A 17,300-nucleotide genomic window follows, 5' to 3' on the forward strand; every position below is an offset into this window, starting at 1 on the left:
ATCTTAGGAAAGAAATATTTACTACACACACACACACACATATACATATATATATATATATATATATAAATACATATATACACACACAAACACACGGATAGATACATACACACACATATACATAGACAAACACACACATACATGCACACAAACGTACATACCTATTCACACATTTAGGCTGGGTCCATCTTATTAAAAGTCCCCAGATGAGACATGTTTATATTACTGGAGTAAGAAGTTTAGAAAAAAAACTTATGACACCCAACCATACCTCAGACTTCCCATTTCCCAGGCTCTGTCCCTAGATCAACCTGACTCAGCCCTAAACCTACCTGTGCTAGAATTGATGAATACATTTTTGGAAAATAATGAAAGTAATTGCTGAAAATATACAATATGTTTTTTTTTATTGAAATGTGCATCATGTAACAGAATTTAGTTTTCAATTCTAATAAAAATTCAGTTTTCTAAGAGTGTATATACATTTTCATTAGATAGCAACTTTACTTTTATTGAACACAGTAATAGAGGCAGGAATCACTTGTAATACGTGTTTTACAATATATTTGTTAACATGCCCATGTGGTTTGGGGTATGTTGGTGAAACTGTACATGAAAGAATAAAATAACATAAATCTGCCATTAGGGGGTAAGGATATGTTTCAACATGTATCCAAACATTTCACTGACTTTAATCATTCAGTTAGTCGACTACGGTTTAAAATAATAAACCACATACCAAAGCAAAAGAGGGGTGTCGATAAGGAGATTCTCCTAAAAAGAAGGGAGGTATGGTAGATTAAAAATCTATGCACATTATACTCTAATGGTCTGAAAAAACGATTTTGATTTCTAATTGTGTTTATAATATATTGTATATATGTGTAATAAGAATGTTTATCTATTTTAATGTTATTTCAAGAAATGTATATTGGTTGAATTGTAGGTTTACCTAAACCATGGACTTTGGATATAGGTATATTTGCTGTAGTATCTCTATCTGACCACTAGAAGTTAATTTTTACAATGTATTTGAGAATTAACTTGAAGCTATCCACTAGGGGTCAGTAGGTAGCTAACTGTGTTTAGCTGTGAACAGCTGTATGTAATTAGGTGGGAGCACTTATGAGACTTTTTAAAGTCTATTGTGTAAATACATTCTTTGTAGTAAGGGCTGTGTATAGCCCAAAATATCGCATTTGTGATTCTCCACAATAAAAGAGATCCAGTTGGGGTACTTGTATATGAGTGGTGTTGGACTTTATTGCAAACTATATCTATATTTAGAGGTAGTAGAGCCCTGTAAATTGCGTGCACACTTGAAAGGATGCTAAAGGTTGGTGCTTTTACTTTAACTATTTTTGAGTATTACTATGTATACTGAAGTAGGCTCAGGAGCATGCATGTGCTTGAGCACTGTATACGACAGGATGTGCAGCAATGTTATTCAAATAACCAAGGGGACAAATAACTTAAGGGAGCTTAAGCAACAGCAGACAGTGAAGCCTTCACTTACTACTACTTGCACACGCTGTATGTCTCCTATCCAAAAGACAAATGCACAGTTTGTGTCCATTTGTGTTTCTATATTAAACAGTGCTTCTAGCTATACAGCATTAGCTCCCTCAACATGCTACCTGTATAACACTGCTAAACACACTGCTGCCACACAGTGCTGAAGACACATGCACATATACCACAGTACAAGCTCATGGAAAGGGACCAAGTTTCAATCAAGACCAAGAAAAAGACATAAATATGATAACAGAGGTAAACTGGGAAGTTTTTAAAATTATTTGTTCTAATCCGAACCATCAAAGTCTAATTTTGATATCCATGTCCCTTTAATGTGAAAAGGCGTTCACGATTATCCTCCATTCAGTCAAGGTGTGGAAAGAACGACAGCCATAACAGGGTGCAATCTAAAAACTATTCTGTGGCTCCTGGAGTAGAACTTGATCAGAGTTTTCTCTTTGCTCTTCCTCACTATAGGATAGGGATTCTAGAAGGTTCCCAAAGCTTGCGGGCGAGGTTATGACACTGCTGTATCACAAACTCCGGAGGAATGACACCCAGGTGAATTGTCAGCAGTTCGTAGCACTTTATTATCTCTACCTGTTGATTGATGCTGTAATAGCGCAGCAGTTTCCTGGAAGTGATGTAAATGGAAACAAAATTAGCTTGATTTATATAAACACTTAATAGATTTCATAAACCTCCCTCTAATTATGGGTGCTGCCATTTTGGAACTTAAGTTACACTGCAGGGGGGCATGGTATATCCTTAATACTATTCTTATAAAATGTACTTAGTGGTTTAACCTTTTCCTAATGTTAGGATGTTCCATGCCGTCCTAAACTGCGCTGCGCTTTAGCCCCGTTAGAACGGAATGGAACGTCCTAGCCGTTTGTTGTACTGAAGCCAACAGCGCTTCCAGAATGGGATCGGGACATGGTGGGCGTGCCTAGCGTTGTAGCCTCGCCCACCTGACCCAATCCCCTCATTGAAATCTCACGATCGCATGTACGATCACGAGATTTTCATTTGTTTACATCGGAACGTTGTTCCAATGTAGACAAATGAAATCAGTCACAAAAGGATTAAAGGGGCAAAATCATGTAGGAAAGAAAGGGAACTATATCACTAAAGTCACATCATTCTGTATTTTTTTTTCTATGTATAAACAATATCTGTAAGAGGTAGTCTCATGCGTGTGCATGAGCCTTAAGCCCTATATTTATAACCTTGTTACAAACAATGTTGCAGACATCAATGCTGCATAGTTGTCAAGACACATGTACACTCCTGAGACTACCTTAATATGCTCTCATGCAAAGAGGGAAAGTTTTAACAATGGATACTCAGTGAAAGAGGTAAATCTGATATAGATATATACATACATTTATTTTTATTTAAAATGTACGCTCTTTATGAATCATGAAAGTATAATTTTGACTTCCATGTCCCATTATATGTATAACAAAAATATATAACCAAAAATAACACTGAAGGGAGATACATATCTATAAAATGATACAGCATCATAGCAACACGTATGGTACAAAATAGATTATATAAATAAATATATTACATAATTACCTGTAATATTCACCAGCTAGCATTCCTACAGGAGCAGAATCGTCTCCTAAAACAGGCACCTCAATGACATCAAGTTTGTCACCCTGGTTATTGTAAAAAACAGATGTAACATTTATTTAATCTTGCTTGGAATATTTTAAACCTTGTAATTTAGCGGTTTCACAATGTACAGTATGGGAAATGATAAAATCCTGCACTGTTCTTATTTTTAGATGAAAATCAATGAAGGAAAACATTAAAAAAATAGGTAATATAAAATGTTATATTTTTGTGCTGTCATAACAATGGCAGCCATTTTTAAAGGGACATGAAACCCACATTTTTTCTTTTTATGATTTAGAAAGAACATGCAATTATAAACAACTTCCTAATTTACTTCTATTATCAAATTTGCTTCATTCGCTTGATATCCTTTGCTGAAAGGCATATTTAGATAGGCTTAGTATCTGCTGATTGGTGGCTGCACGTAGATGTCTCATGTGATTGGCTCACCCATGTGCATTGCTATTTCTACAACAAAGGATATCTAAAGAATGAAGCAAATTAGACAATAGAAGTAAAATGTAATGTCATTGGAAATTGTATTCTCTACCTGAATCATAATAGAAAAAATGTGGCTTTAGTGTCCCTTTAAGTATAAAAACAATAAAAGACAAACTTTCTACCATGGATATAAAAGAACCCTATTTAAACATGATACCCAAATGTTGAAACACTTGAAAGTGATGCAGCATAGCTGTAAAAAGCTGACCAGAAAATATCACCTGAACATCTCTATGTAAAAAAGAAAGATATTTCTCCAACATTGGTGTGTCCGGTCCACGGCGTCATCCTTACTTGTGGGAATTTCTCTTCCCCAACAGGAAATGGCAAAGAGTCCCAGCAAAGCTGGCCATATAGTCCCTCCTAGGCTCCGCCCACCCCAGTCATTCTCTTTGCCGTTGCACAGGCAACATCTCCACGGAGATGGTTAAGAGTATGTGGTGTTTAGTTGTAGTTTTTTATTCTACTATCAAGAGTTTGTTATTTTAAAATAGTGCTGGTATGTACTATTTACTCTGAAACAGAAAGAGATGAAGAATTCTGTTTGTGAGAGGAAGATGATTTTAGCAGACAGTAACTAAAATCCTTTGCTGTTTCCCCATAGGACTGTTGAGATGAAGTAACTTCAGTTGGGGGAAACAGTTAGCAGACTTTTCTGCTTAAGGTATGACTAGCCATATTTCTAACAAGACTGTGTAATGCTGGAAGGCTGTCATTTCCCCGGTAAGCCATTTTCTTAGTCTCAAGCAGAATAAAGGGCTTAATATGGGCTATAAAACTGGTAGACACTTTTATGGGCAAAATCGATTGCTTTATTTGGGCATTTTATACATTTTTATGCTGGTATTTCACATTTATAAACTTGGGGAACGTTTTTTAACGTCAGGCACTATGTTAGACACTTTTTCCAGTCAGGAAGGGCCTTCCCAGTTGTAGGCTGAGCCTCATTTTCGCGCCATTACTGCACAGTTGTTTTTGAGAGCAAGACATGCAGATGCATGTGTGAGGACCTGAAAATAGTTGGAAAAGTTCCTAGAAGGCGTCATTTGGTATCGTATTCCCCTCTGGGCTTGGTAGAGTCGCAGCAAAGGCTGTAGCTGGGACTGTAGAGGGGTTAAAACTGTAACCGGCTCCGGTTTTGTTATTTTAAGGGTTAAAGCTCTGAAAATTGGTGTGCAATACTTTTAATGCTTTAAGACACTGTGGTGAAATTTTGGTAAATTTTGAACGATTCCTTCATATTTTTTCACATATTCAGTAATAAAGTGTGCTCTGTTTAAAATTTAAAGAGACAGTAACGGTTTTGTTTTAAAACGTTTTTTTGTGTTTTACTGACAAGTTTAAGCCTGTTTAACATGTCTGTGCCTTCAGATAAGCTATGTTCTATATGTATGAAAGTCAATGTGTCCCCCCCTTCTAAATTATGTGATAATTGTGCCAAAGCGTCCAAAACAAGTAAGGACAGTACTGTCACAGATAATGAAGTTGCCCAAGATGATTCATCAGATGAAGGGAGTAGACATGGTTCGACATCATCTCCTTCTGTGTCTACACCAGTTTTGCCCACGCAGGAGGCCCCTAGTACTTCTAGCGCGCCAATGCTTATTACCATGCAACAATTGACGGCTGTAATGGATAACTCCATAGCAAATATTTTATCCAAAATGCCTGCATATCAGAGAAAGCGCGATTGCTCTGTTTTAAACACTGAAGAGCAGGAGGGCGCTGATGATAATTATTCTGTCGTACCCTCACACCAATCTGAAGGGGCCATGAGGGAGGTTTTGTCAGATGGGGAAATTTCAGATTCAGGAAAAATTTCCCAACAGGCTGAACCTGATGTTGTGACATTTAAATTTAAATTAGAACATCTCCGCGCACTGCTTAAGGAGGTGCTATCTACTCTGGATGATTGTGACAACCTGGTCATTCCAGAAAAATTATGCAAGATGGACAAGTTCCTAGAGGTTCCGGTGCACCCCGACGCTTTTCCTATACCCAAGCGGGTGGCGGACATAGTGAATAAGGAATGGGAGAAGCCCGGCATACCTTTTGTTCCCCCTCCTATATTTAAGAAATTATTTCCTATGGTCGACCCCAGAAAGGACTTATGGCAGACAGTCCCTAAGGTCGAGGGGGCAGTTTCTACTCTAAACAAGCGCACTACTATTCCTATCGAGGATAATTGTGCTTTCAAAGATCCTATGGATAAAAAATTGGAGGGTTTGTTTAAAAAGATTTTTATACAGCAAGGTTACCTTCTTCAACCCATTTTGTGCATTGTTTCTGTCACTACAGCAGCGTGGTTCTGGTTCGAGGAACTAGAAAAGTCGCTCAGTAGAGAGACTCCATATGAGGAGGTTATGGACAGAGTTCACGCACTTAAGTTGGCTAACTCTTTTATTTTAGATGCCGCTTTGCAAATAACTAGATTAGCAGCGAAAAATTCAGGGTTTGCAATTGTGGCGCGCAGAGCGCTTTGGCTAAAGTCTTGGTCAGCGGATGTATCATCCAAGACAAAATTACTTAATATCCCCTTCAAGGGTAAAACTCTCTTTGGGCCAGAATTGAAAGAGATTATCTCAGACATCACTGGGGGAAAGGGCCACGCCCTCCCACAAGATAGGCCTTTCAAAGCCAAGATTAAGTCTAATTTTCATTCCTTTCGTAATTTCAGGAACGGACCGGGCTCTAATTCTGCATCCTCTAAGCAAGAGGGTAATACCTCACAGACCAAACCAGTCGATGCAAGGCTGGAACAAGGGTAAGCAGGCCAAGAAGCCTGCCGCTGCTAACAAAACAGCATGAAGGAGTAGCCCCCGATCCGGGACCGGATCTAGTGGGGGGCAAACTCTCTCTCTTTGCTCAGGCTTGGGCAAGAGATGTTCAGGATCCCTGGACGCTAGAAATAGTTTCTCAGGGTTATCTTCTGGAATTCAAGGAACTACCCCCAAGGGGAAGGTTCCACATGTCTCACTTATCCTCAAACCAAATAAAGAGACAGGCATTCTTACATTGTGTAGAAGACCTGTTAAAGTGGGAGTGATACACCCAGTTCCAACGGCGGAACAAGGAATGGGATTTTACTCAAATCTGTTTGTAGTTCCCAAAAAAGAGGGAACTTTCAGACCAATCCTGGATTTAAAGATCCTAAACAAATTTCTCAGAGTACCATCGTTCAAGATGGAAACCATTCGAACGATTCTACCCACAATTCAGGAAGGTCAATTTATGACTACCGTGGATCTAAAGGATGCGTATCTACATATCCCTATCCACAAAGAACATCATCAGTTCCTAAGGTTCGCCTTTCTGGACAAACATTACCAGTTTGTGGCCCTCCCATTCGGGTTAGCCACTGCTCCAAGGATTTTCACAAAGGTACTCGGATCCCTTCTAGCGGTTCTAAGACCAAGGGGCATTGCAGTAGTACCGTACTTGGACGACATTCTAGTACAAGCGTCGTCTCTTTCAAAGGCAAAGGTTCACTCAGACATCGTTCTAGCCTTTCTCAGATCTCACGGATGGAAGGTGAACATAGAAAAAAGTTCCCTGTCTCCGTCGACAAGAGTTCCCTTCTTGGGAACAATAATAGATTCCTTAGAAATGAGGATTTTCTTGACAGAAGTCAGAAAGTCAAAACTTCTAAATGCTTGTCAAGTTCTTCATTCTATTCCTCGTCCTTCCGTAGCTCAGTGCATGGAAGTAGTAGGATTGATGGTTGCAGCAATGGACATAGTTCCTTTTGCGCGAATTCATCTAAGACCATTACAACTGTGCATGCTGAAACAGTGGAATGGGGACTATACATACTTGTCTCCAGTGATTCAAGTAGATCAGAAGACCAGAGACTCACTCCGTTGGTGGCTAACCCAGGATCACCTATCCCAGGGAATGAGCTTCCGCAGTCCAGAGTGGGTCATCGTCACGACCGACGCCAGCTTAGTGGGCTGGGGCGCGGTCTGGGAATCCCTGAAAGCTCAGGGACTGTGGTCTCGGGAAGAGTCTCTTCTCCCGATAAACATTCTGGAACTAAGAGCGATATTCAATGCTCTCAGGGCTTGGCCTCAGCTAGCAAAGGCCAGATTCATAAGATTCCAATCAGACAACATGACGACTGTTGCGTATCTCAAACATCAGGGGGGAACAAGGAGTTCCCTGGCGATGAAAGAAGTGACCAAAATAATACAATGGGCGGAGAATCACTCCTGCCACCTATCTGCAATCCACATTCCAGGTGTGGAAAACTGGGAAGTGGATTATTTGAGTCGTCAGACATTCCATCCGGGGGAGTGGGAACTCCACCCGGAGATCTTTGCCCAGTTGACGCAACTATGGGGCATTCCAGATATGGACCTGATGGCGTCTCGTCAGAACTTCAAGGTTCCTTGCTACGGGTCCAGATCCAGGGATCCCAAGGCGACTCTAGTGGATGCACTAGTAGCGCCTTGGACCTTCAACCTAGCTTATGTGTTTCCACCGTTTCCTCTCATTCCCAGGCTGGTAGCCAGGATCAAACAGGAGAGGGCCTCAGTGATCTTGATAGCTCCTGCGTGGCCACGCAGGACTTGGTATGCAGATCTGGTGAATATGTCATCGGTTCCACCATGGAAGCTACCTTTGAGACAGGACCTTCTTGTTCAGGGTCCATTCGAACATCCAAATCTGGTCTCCCTCCAGCTGACGGCTTGGAGATTGAACGCTTGATTCTATCAAAGCGTGGGTTTTCAGATTCCGTGATAGATACCCTGGTTCAAGCCAGAAAACCGGTAACTAGAAAGATTTACCATAAGATATGGAAAAGATATATCTGCTGGTGTGAATCCAAGGGATTCCCCTGGAATAAGATAAAGATTCCTAGGATTCTTTCCTTTCTACAAGAAGGTTTGGATAAAGGATTATCTGCGAGTTCTCTAAAGGGACAGATTTCTGCTTTATCTGTCCTACTACACAAAAGACTGGCAGTTGTGCCAGATGTTCAAGCATTTGTTCAGGCTTTGGTTAGGATCAAGCCTGTTTACAGACCTTTGACTCCTCCCTGGAGTTTAAATCTAGTTCTTTCAGTTCTTCAAGGGGTTCCGTTTGAACCTTTACATTCCATAGATATTAAGTTGTTATCTTGGAAAGTTTTGTTTTTGGTTGCTATTTCTTCTGCTAGAAGAGTTTCTGAGTTATCTGCTCTACAGTGTACTCCACCCTATCTGGTGTTCCATTCAGATAAGGTTGTTCTGCGTACTAAGCCTGGTTTTCTACCAAAGGTTGTTTCCAACAAAAATATTAATCAGGAGATAGTTGTACCTTCTTTGTGCCCGAATCCAGTTTCAAAGAAGGAACGTTTGCTACACAATTTAGATGTAGTCCGTGCTCTAAAATTCTACTTAGCAGCTACAAAAGAGTTCAGACAAACTTCTTCTCTGTTTGTCGTCTATTCTGGTAAAAGGATAGGTCAAAAAGCAACTTCTACCTCTCTTTCCTTTTGGCTTAAAAGCATCATCCGATTGGCTTATGAGACTGCCGGACGGCAGCCTCCTGAAAGAATCACAGCTCACTCCACTAGGGCTGTAGCTTCCACATGGGCCTTCAAGAACGAGGCTTCTGTTGATCAGATATGTAAGGCAGCGACTTGGTCTTCACTGCACACTTTTGCCAAATTTTACAAATTTGATACTTTTGCTTCTTCGGAGGCTATTTTTGGGAGAAAGGTTTTGCAAGCCGTGGTGCCTTCCGTTTAGGTGACCTGATTTGCTCCCTCCCTTCTTCCGTGTCCTAAAGCTTTGGTATTGGTTCCCACAAGTAAGGATGACGCCGTGGACCGGACACACCAATGTTGGAGAAAACAGAATTTATGCTTACCTGATAAATTACTTTCTCCAACGGTGTGTCCGGTCCACGGCCCGCCCTGGTTTTCTAATCAGGTCCGATTAATTATTTTCTCTAACTACAGTCACCACGACACCCTATGGTTTCTCCTATTTTTTCCTCCTGTCCGTCGGTCGAATGACTGGGGTGGGCGGAGCCTAGGAGGGACTATATGGCCAGCTTTGCTGGGACTCTTTGCCATTTCCTGTTGGGGAAGAGATATTCCCACAAGTAAGGATGACGCCGTGGACCGGACACACCGTTGGAGAAAGTAATTTATCAGGTAAGCATAAATTCTGTTTTTACCTCAAAATGTCCTAAGTATTCTCACTGCAAAGAGGCTTTAAAGGGGCACTGAACCCAAATGTTTTCTTTTGTGATTCAGATAGAGCATGCAATTTTAAGCAACTTTCGAATTTACTCCTATTATCAATTTTTCTGAGTTATGTTGCTATCTTTATTTGAAAAAGAAGGCATCTAAGCAAAGGAGCCAGACAATTGTTGGTTCAGGACCCTGGAGAGCACTTGTTTATTGGTGCTGTCCAACCAGCAAGGACAACCCAGGTAGTTCACAAAAAATGGGCCGGCATCTAAAATTACATTCTTGCTTTTCAAATAAAGATACAAAGAGAACGAAGAAAATTTGATAGTAGCAGTAAATTCGAAAGTTGCTTAAAATTGCATGCTCTTTCTGAATAACGGAAGAAAAAATTTGGGTTCAGTGTCCCTTTAAGCAGCCAGTCAAGGTACTTGTCCCAGGACAAGCTAGGTAGTGTGCATCTGTCATGAGCAGGCACAGTCATGTTATTTCCCTATTCAGTTTAAATAAGTTCTATGAAAATCTCATGAGATCACAGCAAAGGCAAAGCATTACCTCAGCACTGCTGATGCTAATTGGCTATTGTTTTGTTTATTCAACTTGCAGCTGGGCAGCAGCTGAAGTATAACTGTTTACACAGCACTTACTCTGGTGAGCTGAAGAAATTGTGAGGTAAAAACATAATTTATGCTTACCTGATAAATTTATTTCTCTTGTGGTGTATCCAGTCCACGGATCATCCATTACTTGTGGGATATTCTCATTCCCAACAGGAAGTTGCAAGAGGACACCCACAGCAGAGCTGTCTATATAGCTCCTCCCCTAACTGCCAACTCCAGTCATTCGACCGAAAACAAACAGAGAAAGGAGATACCATAGGGTGCAGTGGTGACTGTAGTTTAAAATTAAAAAATACCTGCCTTAAAATGACAGGGCGGGCCGTGGACTGGATACACCACAAGAGAAATAAATTTATCAGGTAAGCATAAATTATGTTTTCTCTTGTAAGGTGTATCCTGTCCACGGATCATCCATTACTTGTGGGATACCAATACCAAAGCTAAAGTACACGGATGAAGGGAGGGACAAGGCAGGTACTTAAACGGAAGGTACCACTGCCTGTAAAACCTTTCTCCGAAAAATAGCCTCCGAAGAAGCAAAAGTATGAAGCGAAGACCAAGTCGCCGCCTTGCAGATCTGTTCAACAGAAGCATCATTTTTAAAGGCCCATGTGGAAGCCACAGCTCTAGTAGTATGAGCTGTAATCCTTTCTGGAGGCTGCTGGCCAGCAGTCTCATAAGCTAAGCGGATTATGCTTTTTAGCCAAAAGGAAAGAGAGGTTGCCGAAGCCTTATGACCTCTCCTCTGTCCAGAGTAGACAACAAACAAAGCAGATGTTTGACGAAAATCTTTAGTAGCTTGTAAGTAAAGCTTTAAAGCACGAACCACGTCCAGATTGTGTAATAGACGTTCCTTCTTTGAAGAAGGATTAGGACACAAAGACGGAACAACAATCTCTTGATTGATATTCTTATTAGATACCACCTTAGGTAAAAACCCAGGTTTGGTACGCAGAACTACCTTATCTGCATGGAAGATCAGATAAGGAGAATCACATTGTAAGGCAGATAACTCGGAAACTCTACGAGCCGAGGAAATAGCTACCAAAAAAAGAACTTTCCAAGATAAAAGTTTGATATCTATGGAATGAAGAGGTTCAAACGGAACCCCCTGAAGAACTTTAAGAACCAAATTTAAACTCCATGGTGGAGCAACAGGTTTAAACACAGGCTTGATTCTAACTAAAGCCTGACAAAATGCCTGAAAGTCTGGGACATCCGTCAGACGCTTGTGCAAAAGAATAGATAGCGCAGAAATATGTCCCTTTAAGGAACTAGCTGACAATCCTTTCTCCAATCCTTCTTGGAGAAAAGATAATATCCTGGGAATCCTGACTTTACTCCATGAGTAGCCCTTGGATTCACACCAAGAAAGATATTTCCGCCATATCTTATGATAGATTTTCTTGGTGACAGGCTTTCGTGCCTGAATTAAGGTATCAATGACTGACTCAGAGAAACCACGCTTTGATAAAATCAAGCGTTCAATCTCCAGGCAGTCAGCCTCAGAGAAATTAGATTTGGATGGTTGAAAGGACCCTGAAGTAGAAGGTCCTGTCTCAGCGGCAGAGTCCATGGTGGAAAGGATGACATGTCCACCAGATCTGCATACCAATTCCTGCGTGGCCACGCAGGCGCTATCAAGATCACCGATGCTCTCTCCTGCTTGATTTTGGCAATCAGACGAGGGAGCAGAGGAAACGGTGGAAACACATAAGCCAAGGCGCTGCTAGAGCATCTATCAGCGTTGCCTTGGGGTCCCTGGACCTGGATCCGTAACAAGGAAGCTTGGCGTTCTGGCGAGACGCCATGAGGTCCAGTTCTGGTATTCCCCAACGATGAACCAATTGAGCAAACACCTCCGGATGGAGTTCCCACTCCCCCGGATGAAAAGTCTGACGACTTAGAAAATCCGCCTCCCAGCTCTCTACACCTGGGATATGGATAGCTGATAGGTGGCAAGAGTGAATCTCTGCCCAGCGAATTATCTTTGAGACTTCTAACATCGCTAGGGAACTCCTTGTTCCCCCTTGATGGTTGATGTAAGCCACAGTCGTGATGTTGTCTGACTGAAATCTGATGAACCTCATTGTCGCTAAATGAGGCCAAGCCTGAAGATCATTGAATATCGCTCTTAGTTCCAGAATGTTTATTGGAAGGAGTGACTTATCCTGAGTCCACGATCCCTGAGCCTTCAGGCAGTTCCAGACTGCACCCCAACCTAGAAGGCTGGCATCTGTCGTCACAATTGTCCAATCTGGCCTGCGAAAGGTCATACCTTTGGACAGATGGACCCGAGATAGCCACCAGAGAAGAGAATCCCTGGTCTCTTGAACCAGATTTAGTAGAGGGGACAAATCTGTGTAATCCCCATTCCACTGACTGAGCATGCAGAGTTGCAGCTGTCTGAGATGTAGGCGTGCAAACGGCACTATGTCAATTGCCGCTACCATTAAGCCGATTACTTCCATGCACTGAGCCACCGAAGGGCGAGGAATGGAATAAAGAACACGGCAGGAATTTAGAAGTTTTGATAACCTGGACTCCATCAGGTAAATTTTCATTTCTACAGAATCTATCAGAGTCCCTAGGAAGGAAACTCTTGTAAGGGGGGATAGAGAACTCTTTTCCTTGTTCACATTCCACCCATGCAACCTCAGAAATGCCAACACTATATGAGACTTGGCAATTTAGAAGTTTGACGCCTGAATTAGGATGTCGTCTAAATAAGGGGCCACTGCTATGCCCCGGGGCCTTAGGACCGCCAGAAGCGACCCCATAACCTTCGTAAAAATTCTTGGGGCTGTAGCTAGCCCAAAGGGAAGAGCTACAAACTGGTAATGCCTGTCTAGGAAGGCAAACCTGAGAAACCGATGATGATCTTTGTGTATCGGAATGTGAAGATAAGCATCCATTAAATCCACTGTAGTCATGTATTGACCCTCCTGGATCATAGGTAGGATGGTACGAATAGTCTCCATCTTGAATGATGGAACTCTGAGGAATTTGTTTAAGATCTTTAGATCCAAAATTGGTCTGAAGGTTCCCTATTTTTTGGGAACTACAAACAGATTTGAGTAAAATCCCTGTCCCTGTTCCTTCTTTGGAACTGGATGGATCACTCCCATAACTAGGAGGTCTTGTACACAGTGTAAGAATGCCTCTCTCTTTATCTGGTTTGCAGATAATTGTGAAAGGTGAAATCTCCCTTTTTGGGGGGAAGCCTTGAAGTCCAGAAGATATCCCTGGGATATAATTTCCAACGCCCAGGGATCTTGAACATCTCTTGCCCACGCCTGGGCGAAGAGCGAAAGTCTGCCCCCTACTAGATCTGTTATCAGATAGGGGGCCGTTCCTTCATGCTGTCTTAGAGGCAGCAGTAGGCTTTTTGGCCTGCTTACCCTTGTTCCAGGTCTGGTTAGGTCTCCAGACCGTCTTGGACTGAGCAAAAGTTCCCTCTTGTTTTGCATTAGAGGAAGTTGATGCCGCACTTGCCTTGAAGTTTCGAAAGGCACGAAAATTAGACTGTTTGGCCCTTGATTTGGACCTATCCTGAGGAAGGGCATGACCTTTTCCTCCAGTGATATCAGCAATAATCTCCTTCAAACCAGGCCCAAATAGGGTCTGCCCCTTGAAGGGAATGTTAAGCAGCTTAGACTTTGAAGTAACGTCAGCTGACCATGATTTTAAGCCATAGCGCTCTGCGCGCCTGGATAGCAAAACCAGAATTCTTAGTCGTTAGTTTAGTCAAATGAACAATGGCATCAGAAACAAAAGAATTGGCTAGCTTAAGTGCTCTAAGCTTGTCAAGTATGTCATCCAATGGAGCCGCTACCTGTAGAGCCTCTTCCAGAGACTCAAACCAGAACGCTGCAGCAGCAATGACAGGAGCAATGCATGCAAGGGGCTGTAGGATAAAACCTTGTTGAATAAACATTTTCTTAAGGTAACCCTCTAACTTTTTATCCATTGGATCTAAGAAAGCACAACTGTCCTCGACAGGGATAGTAGTACGCTTTGCTAGAGTAGAAACTGCTCCCTCCACCTTAGGAACTGTCTGCCATAAGTCCTGTGTGGTGGCGTCTATTGGAAACATTTTTCTAAAAATAGGAGGGGGAGAGAACGGCACACCTGGTCTATACCATTCCTTAGTAATAATTTCTGTAAACCTTTTAGGTATTGGAAAAACATCAGTACACACCGGTACTGAATAGTATTTATCCAGTCTACACAATTTCTCTGGCACTGCAATTGTATCACAGTCATTCAGAGCAGCTAAAACCTCCCTGAGTAACACGCGGAGGTGTTCAAGCTTAAATTTAAATGTAGAAATATCAGAATCAGGTTGCATTATCTTCCCTGAGTCAGAAATATCACCCACAGAAAGAAGCTCTCCTTCTTCAGCTTCTGCATATTGTGAGGCATTATCAGACATAGCTCTTAAAGCGTCAGTATGCTCTGTATTTCGTCTAACTCCAGAGCTATCTCGCTTTCCTCTAAATTCAGGTAGTCTGGCTAATACCGCTGACAGTGTATTATCCATGACTGCCGCCATGTCTTGTAAAGTAAACGCTATAGGCGCCCTAGATGTACTTGGCGCCATTTGAGCGTGAGTCCCTTGAGCCGGAGTCAAAGGATCTGACACGTGGGGAGAGTTAGTCGGCATAACTTCCCCCTCGTCAGATTCCTCTGGTGATACATTTTTTAAAGACAGAATATGATCTTTATTGCTTAAAGTGAAATCAGTACATTTGGTACACATTCTAAGAGGGGGCTCCACAGTGGCTTTTAAACATAATGAACAAAGAGTTTCCTCTATGTCAGACATGTTTATACAGACTAGCAATGAGACTAGCAAGCTTGGAAAACACTTTAAATCAAGTTAACAAGCAAATATAATAAACGGTACTGTGCCTTTAAGAGAAACAAATTTTGTCAGAATTTGAAAAACAGTGAAAAAAGGCAGTAAATCAAACGAAATTTTTACAGTGTGTATAATAGGCTAACAGAGCATTGCACCCACTTGCAAATGGATGATTAACCCCTTAGTTCAAAAACCGGATAAAGAAAAACTATCTAGACGTTTTTTAACAGTCACACCAAACTGCCACAGCCTTGCTGTGGGCCTTGTAACACAGTGGAAAGCCTCAGGAAACTGTTTCTAGGCAAATTTAAACCAGCCATGTGGAAAAAACTAGGCCCCAATAAAGTTTTATCACCAAAGCATATATAAAAACGTTTAAACATGCCAGCAAACGTTTTATATTGCAAATATAAAAGAGTATTACCTCAGAAAATAAGCATGATACCAGTCGCTATTAAATCACTGTATTCAGGCTTACCTTACATAAATTTGGTATCAGCAGCATTTTCTAGCATTCACATCTTCAAGAAAAATCTTAACTGCACATACCTCATAGCAGGATAACCTGCACGCCATTCCCCCGCTGAAGTTATCTCTCTCTTCAGTCATGTGTGAGAACAGCAATGGATCTTAGTTACAACCTGCTAAGATCATAGAAATCACAGGCAGATTCTTCTATTTTTCTGCCTGGAACAAAATAGTACAACTCCGGTACCATTTAAAAATAATAAACTTTTGATTGAAGTAAAATAACAGCTACATTTCACCACTTCTCTATTACTACCTCCATGTTTGTTGAGAGTTGCAAGAGAATGACTGGATATGGCAGTTAGGGGAGGAGCTATATAGACAGCTCTGCTGTGGGTGTCCTCTTGCAACTTCCTGTTGGGAATGAGAATATCCCACAAGTAATGGATGATCCGTGGACTGGATACACCTTACAAGAGAAATATCTTCCTTTTTTACATAGAGATGCTTAGGTTATACTTTCCGGTCAGCTTTTTACAGCTATACTGCATCAGTTTCAAGTGATTTAGCATACGAGTATTAAGTCAGTTTAAACACAAAGTAATTTTTTTCTCAGTATAGGAACATCTGTTTAAAAAAATATTTGTAAAAAAATCTTCTCTTTCTCTTTTAAATGTATTTCCTACATTTAATAATAATAATAGCTTTCCAAGGCTGCATCCCAGCTATACTGCCTTTACATGCAGAGCCTTTTTTATTGGTTAAAAGGGGTATTAAGTACAAACAGGAAGCTTTTTGAAACTGCAGTTTCCTATGCAATCAGGGTATAAGGAGCCACCCCATTTTTGGTTTAGCACCTGGGTAGCGCTTGTGGATTGATGTCTAAATGTAGTTACTAATCAGCAAGCTGTACCACAAATGTGCTGGACCCTAAGCTTACATGCCTGCCTTTTCAAATAAAGATACCAAGAGAACAAAGAAAAAGTTGCTTAAAATTGCATGCTCTGCCTGAATCATGAAAGTTTAATTTTGACTAGACTATCCCTTTAACAATGGACCCAGGAAAATAATTTTAAAAAAATCTGCGCTAAAAAGGTGTCGGAGTTCTCCTGTAAGAGAAGATAAAAAACAACTTAGAGGTAGAGAAAGAACCTCTCTTATGGAGACAATATGATTCAGGCCTAAGATCACGAAGAGTGACCCAACGTCTCTAATATTAAGCCAGCCATATCATTTTCCTCCAGGACTTCTTGTTCTAGTATGTATGCTATTAATATTCAGCAACAGATTCTTGTGAAAGGTTATTAAATAAAGTCTTACTCACCGCTTCATTCTCAAACCACAGGAAGTAGCAGCAATAATAGTCACCATCGCGAACAGTCAGTGTTGTGTATCCTTTCTGAAGGTACCGACGAGAAAGACCAATAAAGGACCAAATCTTAAAGACAAAATAAATACACAAATAAATATCCAGTAAAAAGAAAATTGACAAAAACATATTTTAATGGCATACTCTATGATGTGAACA

At 41.1% G+C, this 17,300-nt stretch overlaps 1 protein-coding gene across 5 annotated transcripts in view; it reads right to left on the bottom strand.

Annotated features, from left to right (window-relative positions):
• Positions 1–390: 390 nt before the first annotated feature.
• HPS1 (HPS1 biogenesis of lysosomal organelles complex 3 subunit 1) overlaps positions 391–17,300 on the bottom strand; it is a 363,492-nt gene continuing 346,582 nt past the window's right edge. For all 5 annotated transcript variants that reach the window (XM_053692561.1, XM_053692560.1, XM_053692559.1 and 2 more), the window contains 3 exons: positions 17,097–17,210; positions 3,100–3,182; positions 391–2,149 (listed from right to left, as the gene is read on the bottom strand). In XM_053692561.1, coding sequence (XP_053548536.1) covers positions 1,987–2,149; positions 3,100–3,182; positions 17,097–17,210 — 360 coding nt within the window. In that variant the 3' untranslated portion in view covers positions 391–1,986. The remainder of the gene's footprint in view (positions 2,150–3,099; positions 3,183–17,096; positions 17,211–17,300) is intronic.

The sequence above is a fragment of the Bombina bombina genome, chromosome 9, assembly GCF_027579735.1.
Source record: "Bombina bombina isolate aBomBom1 chromosome 9, aBomBom1.pri, whole genome shotgun sequence".
NCBI classification, from domain to species: Eukaryota; Metazoa; Chordata; class Amphibia; order Anura; family Bombinatoridae; genus Bombina; species Bombina bombina.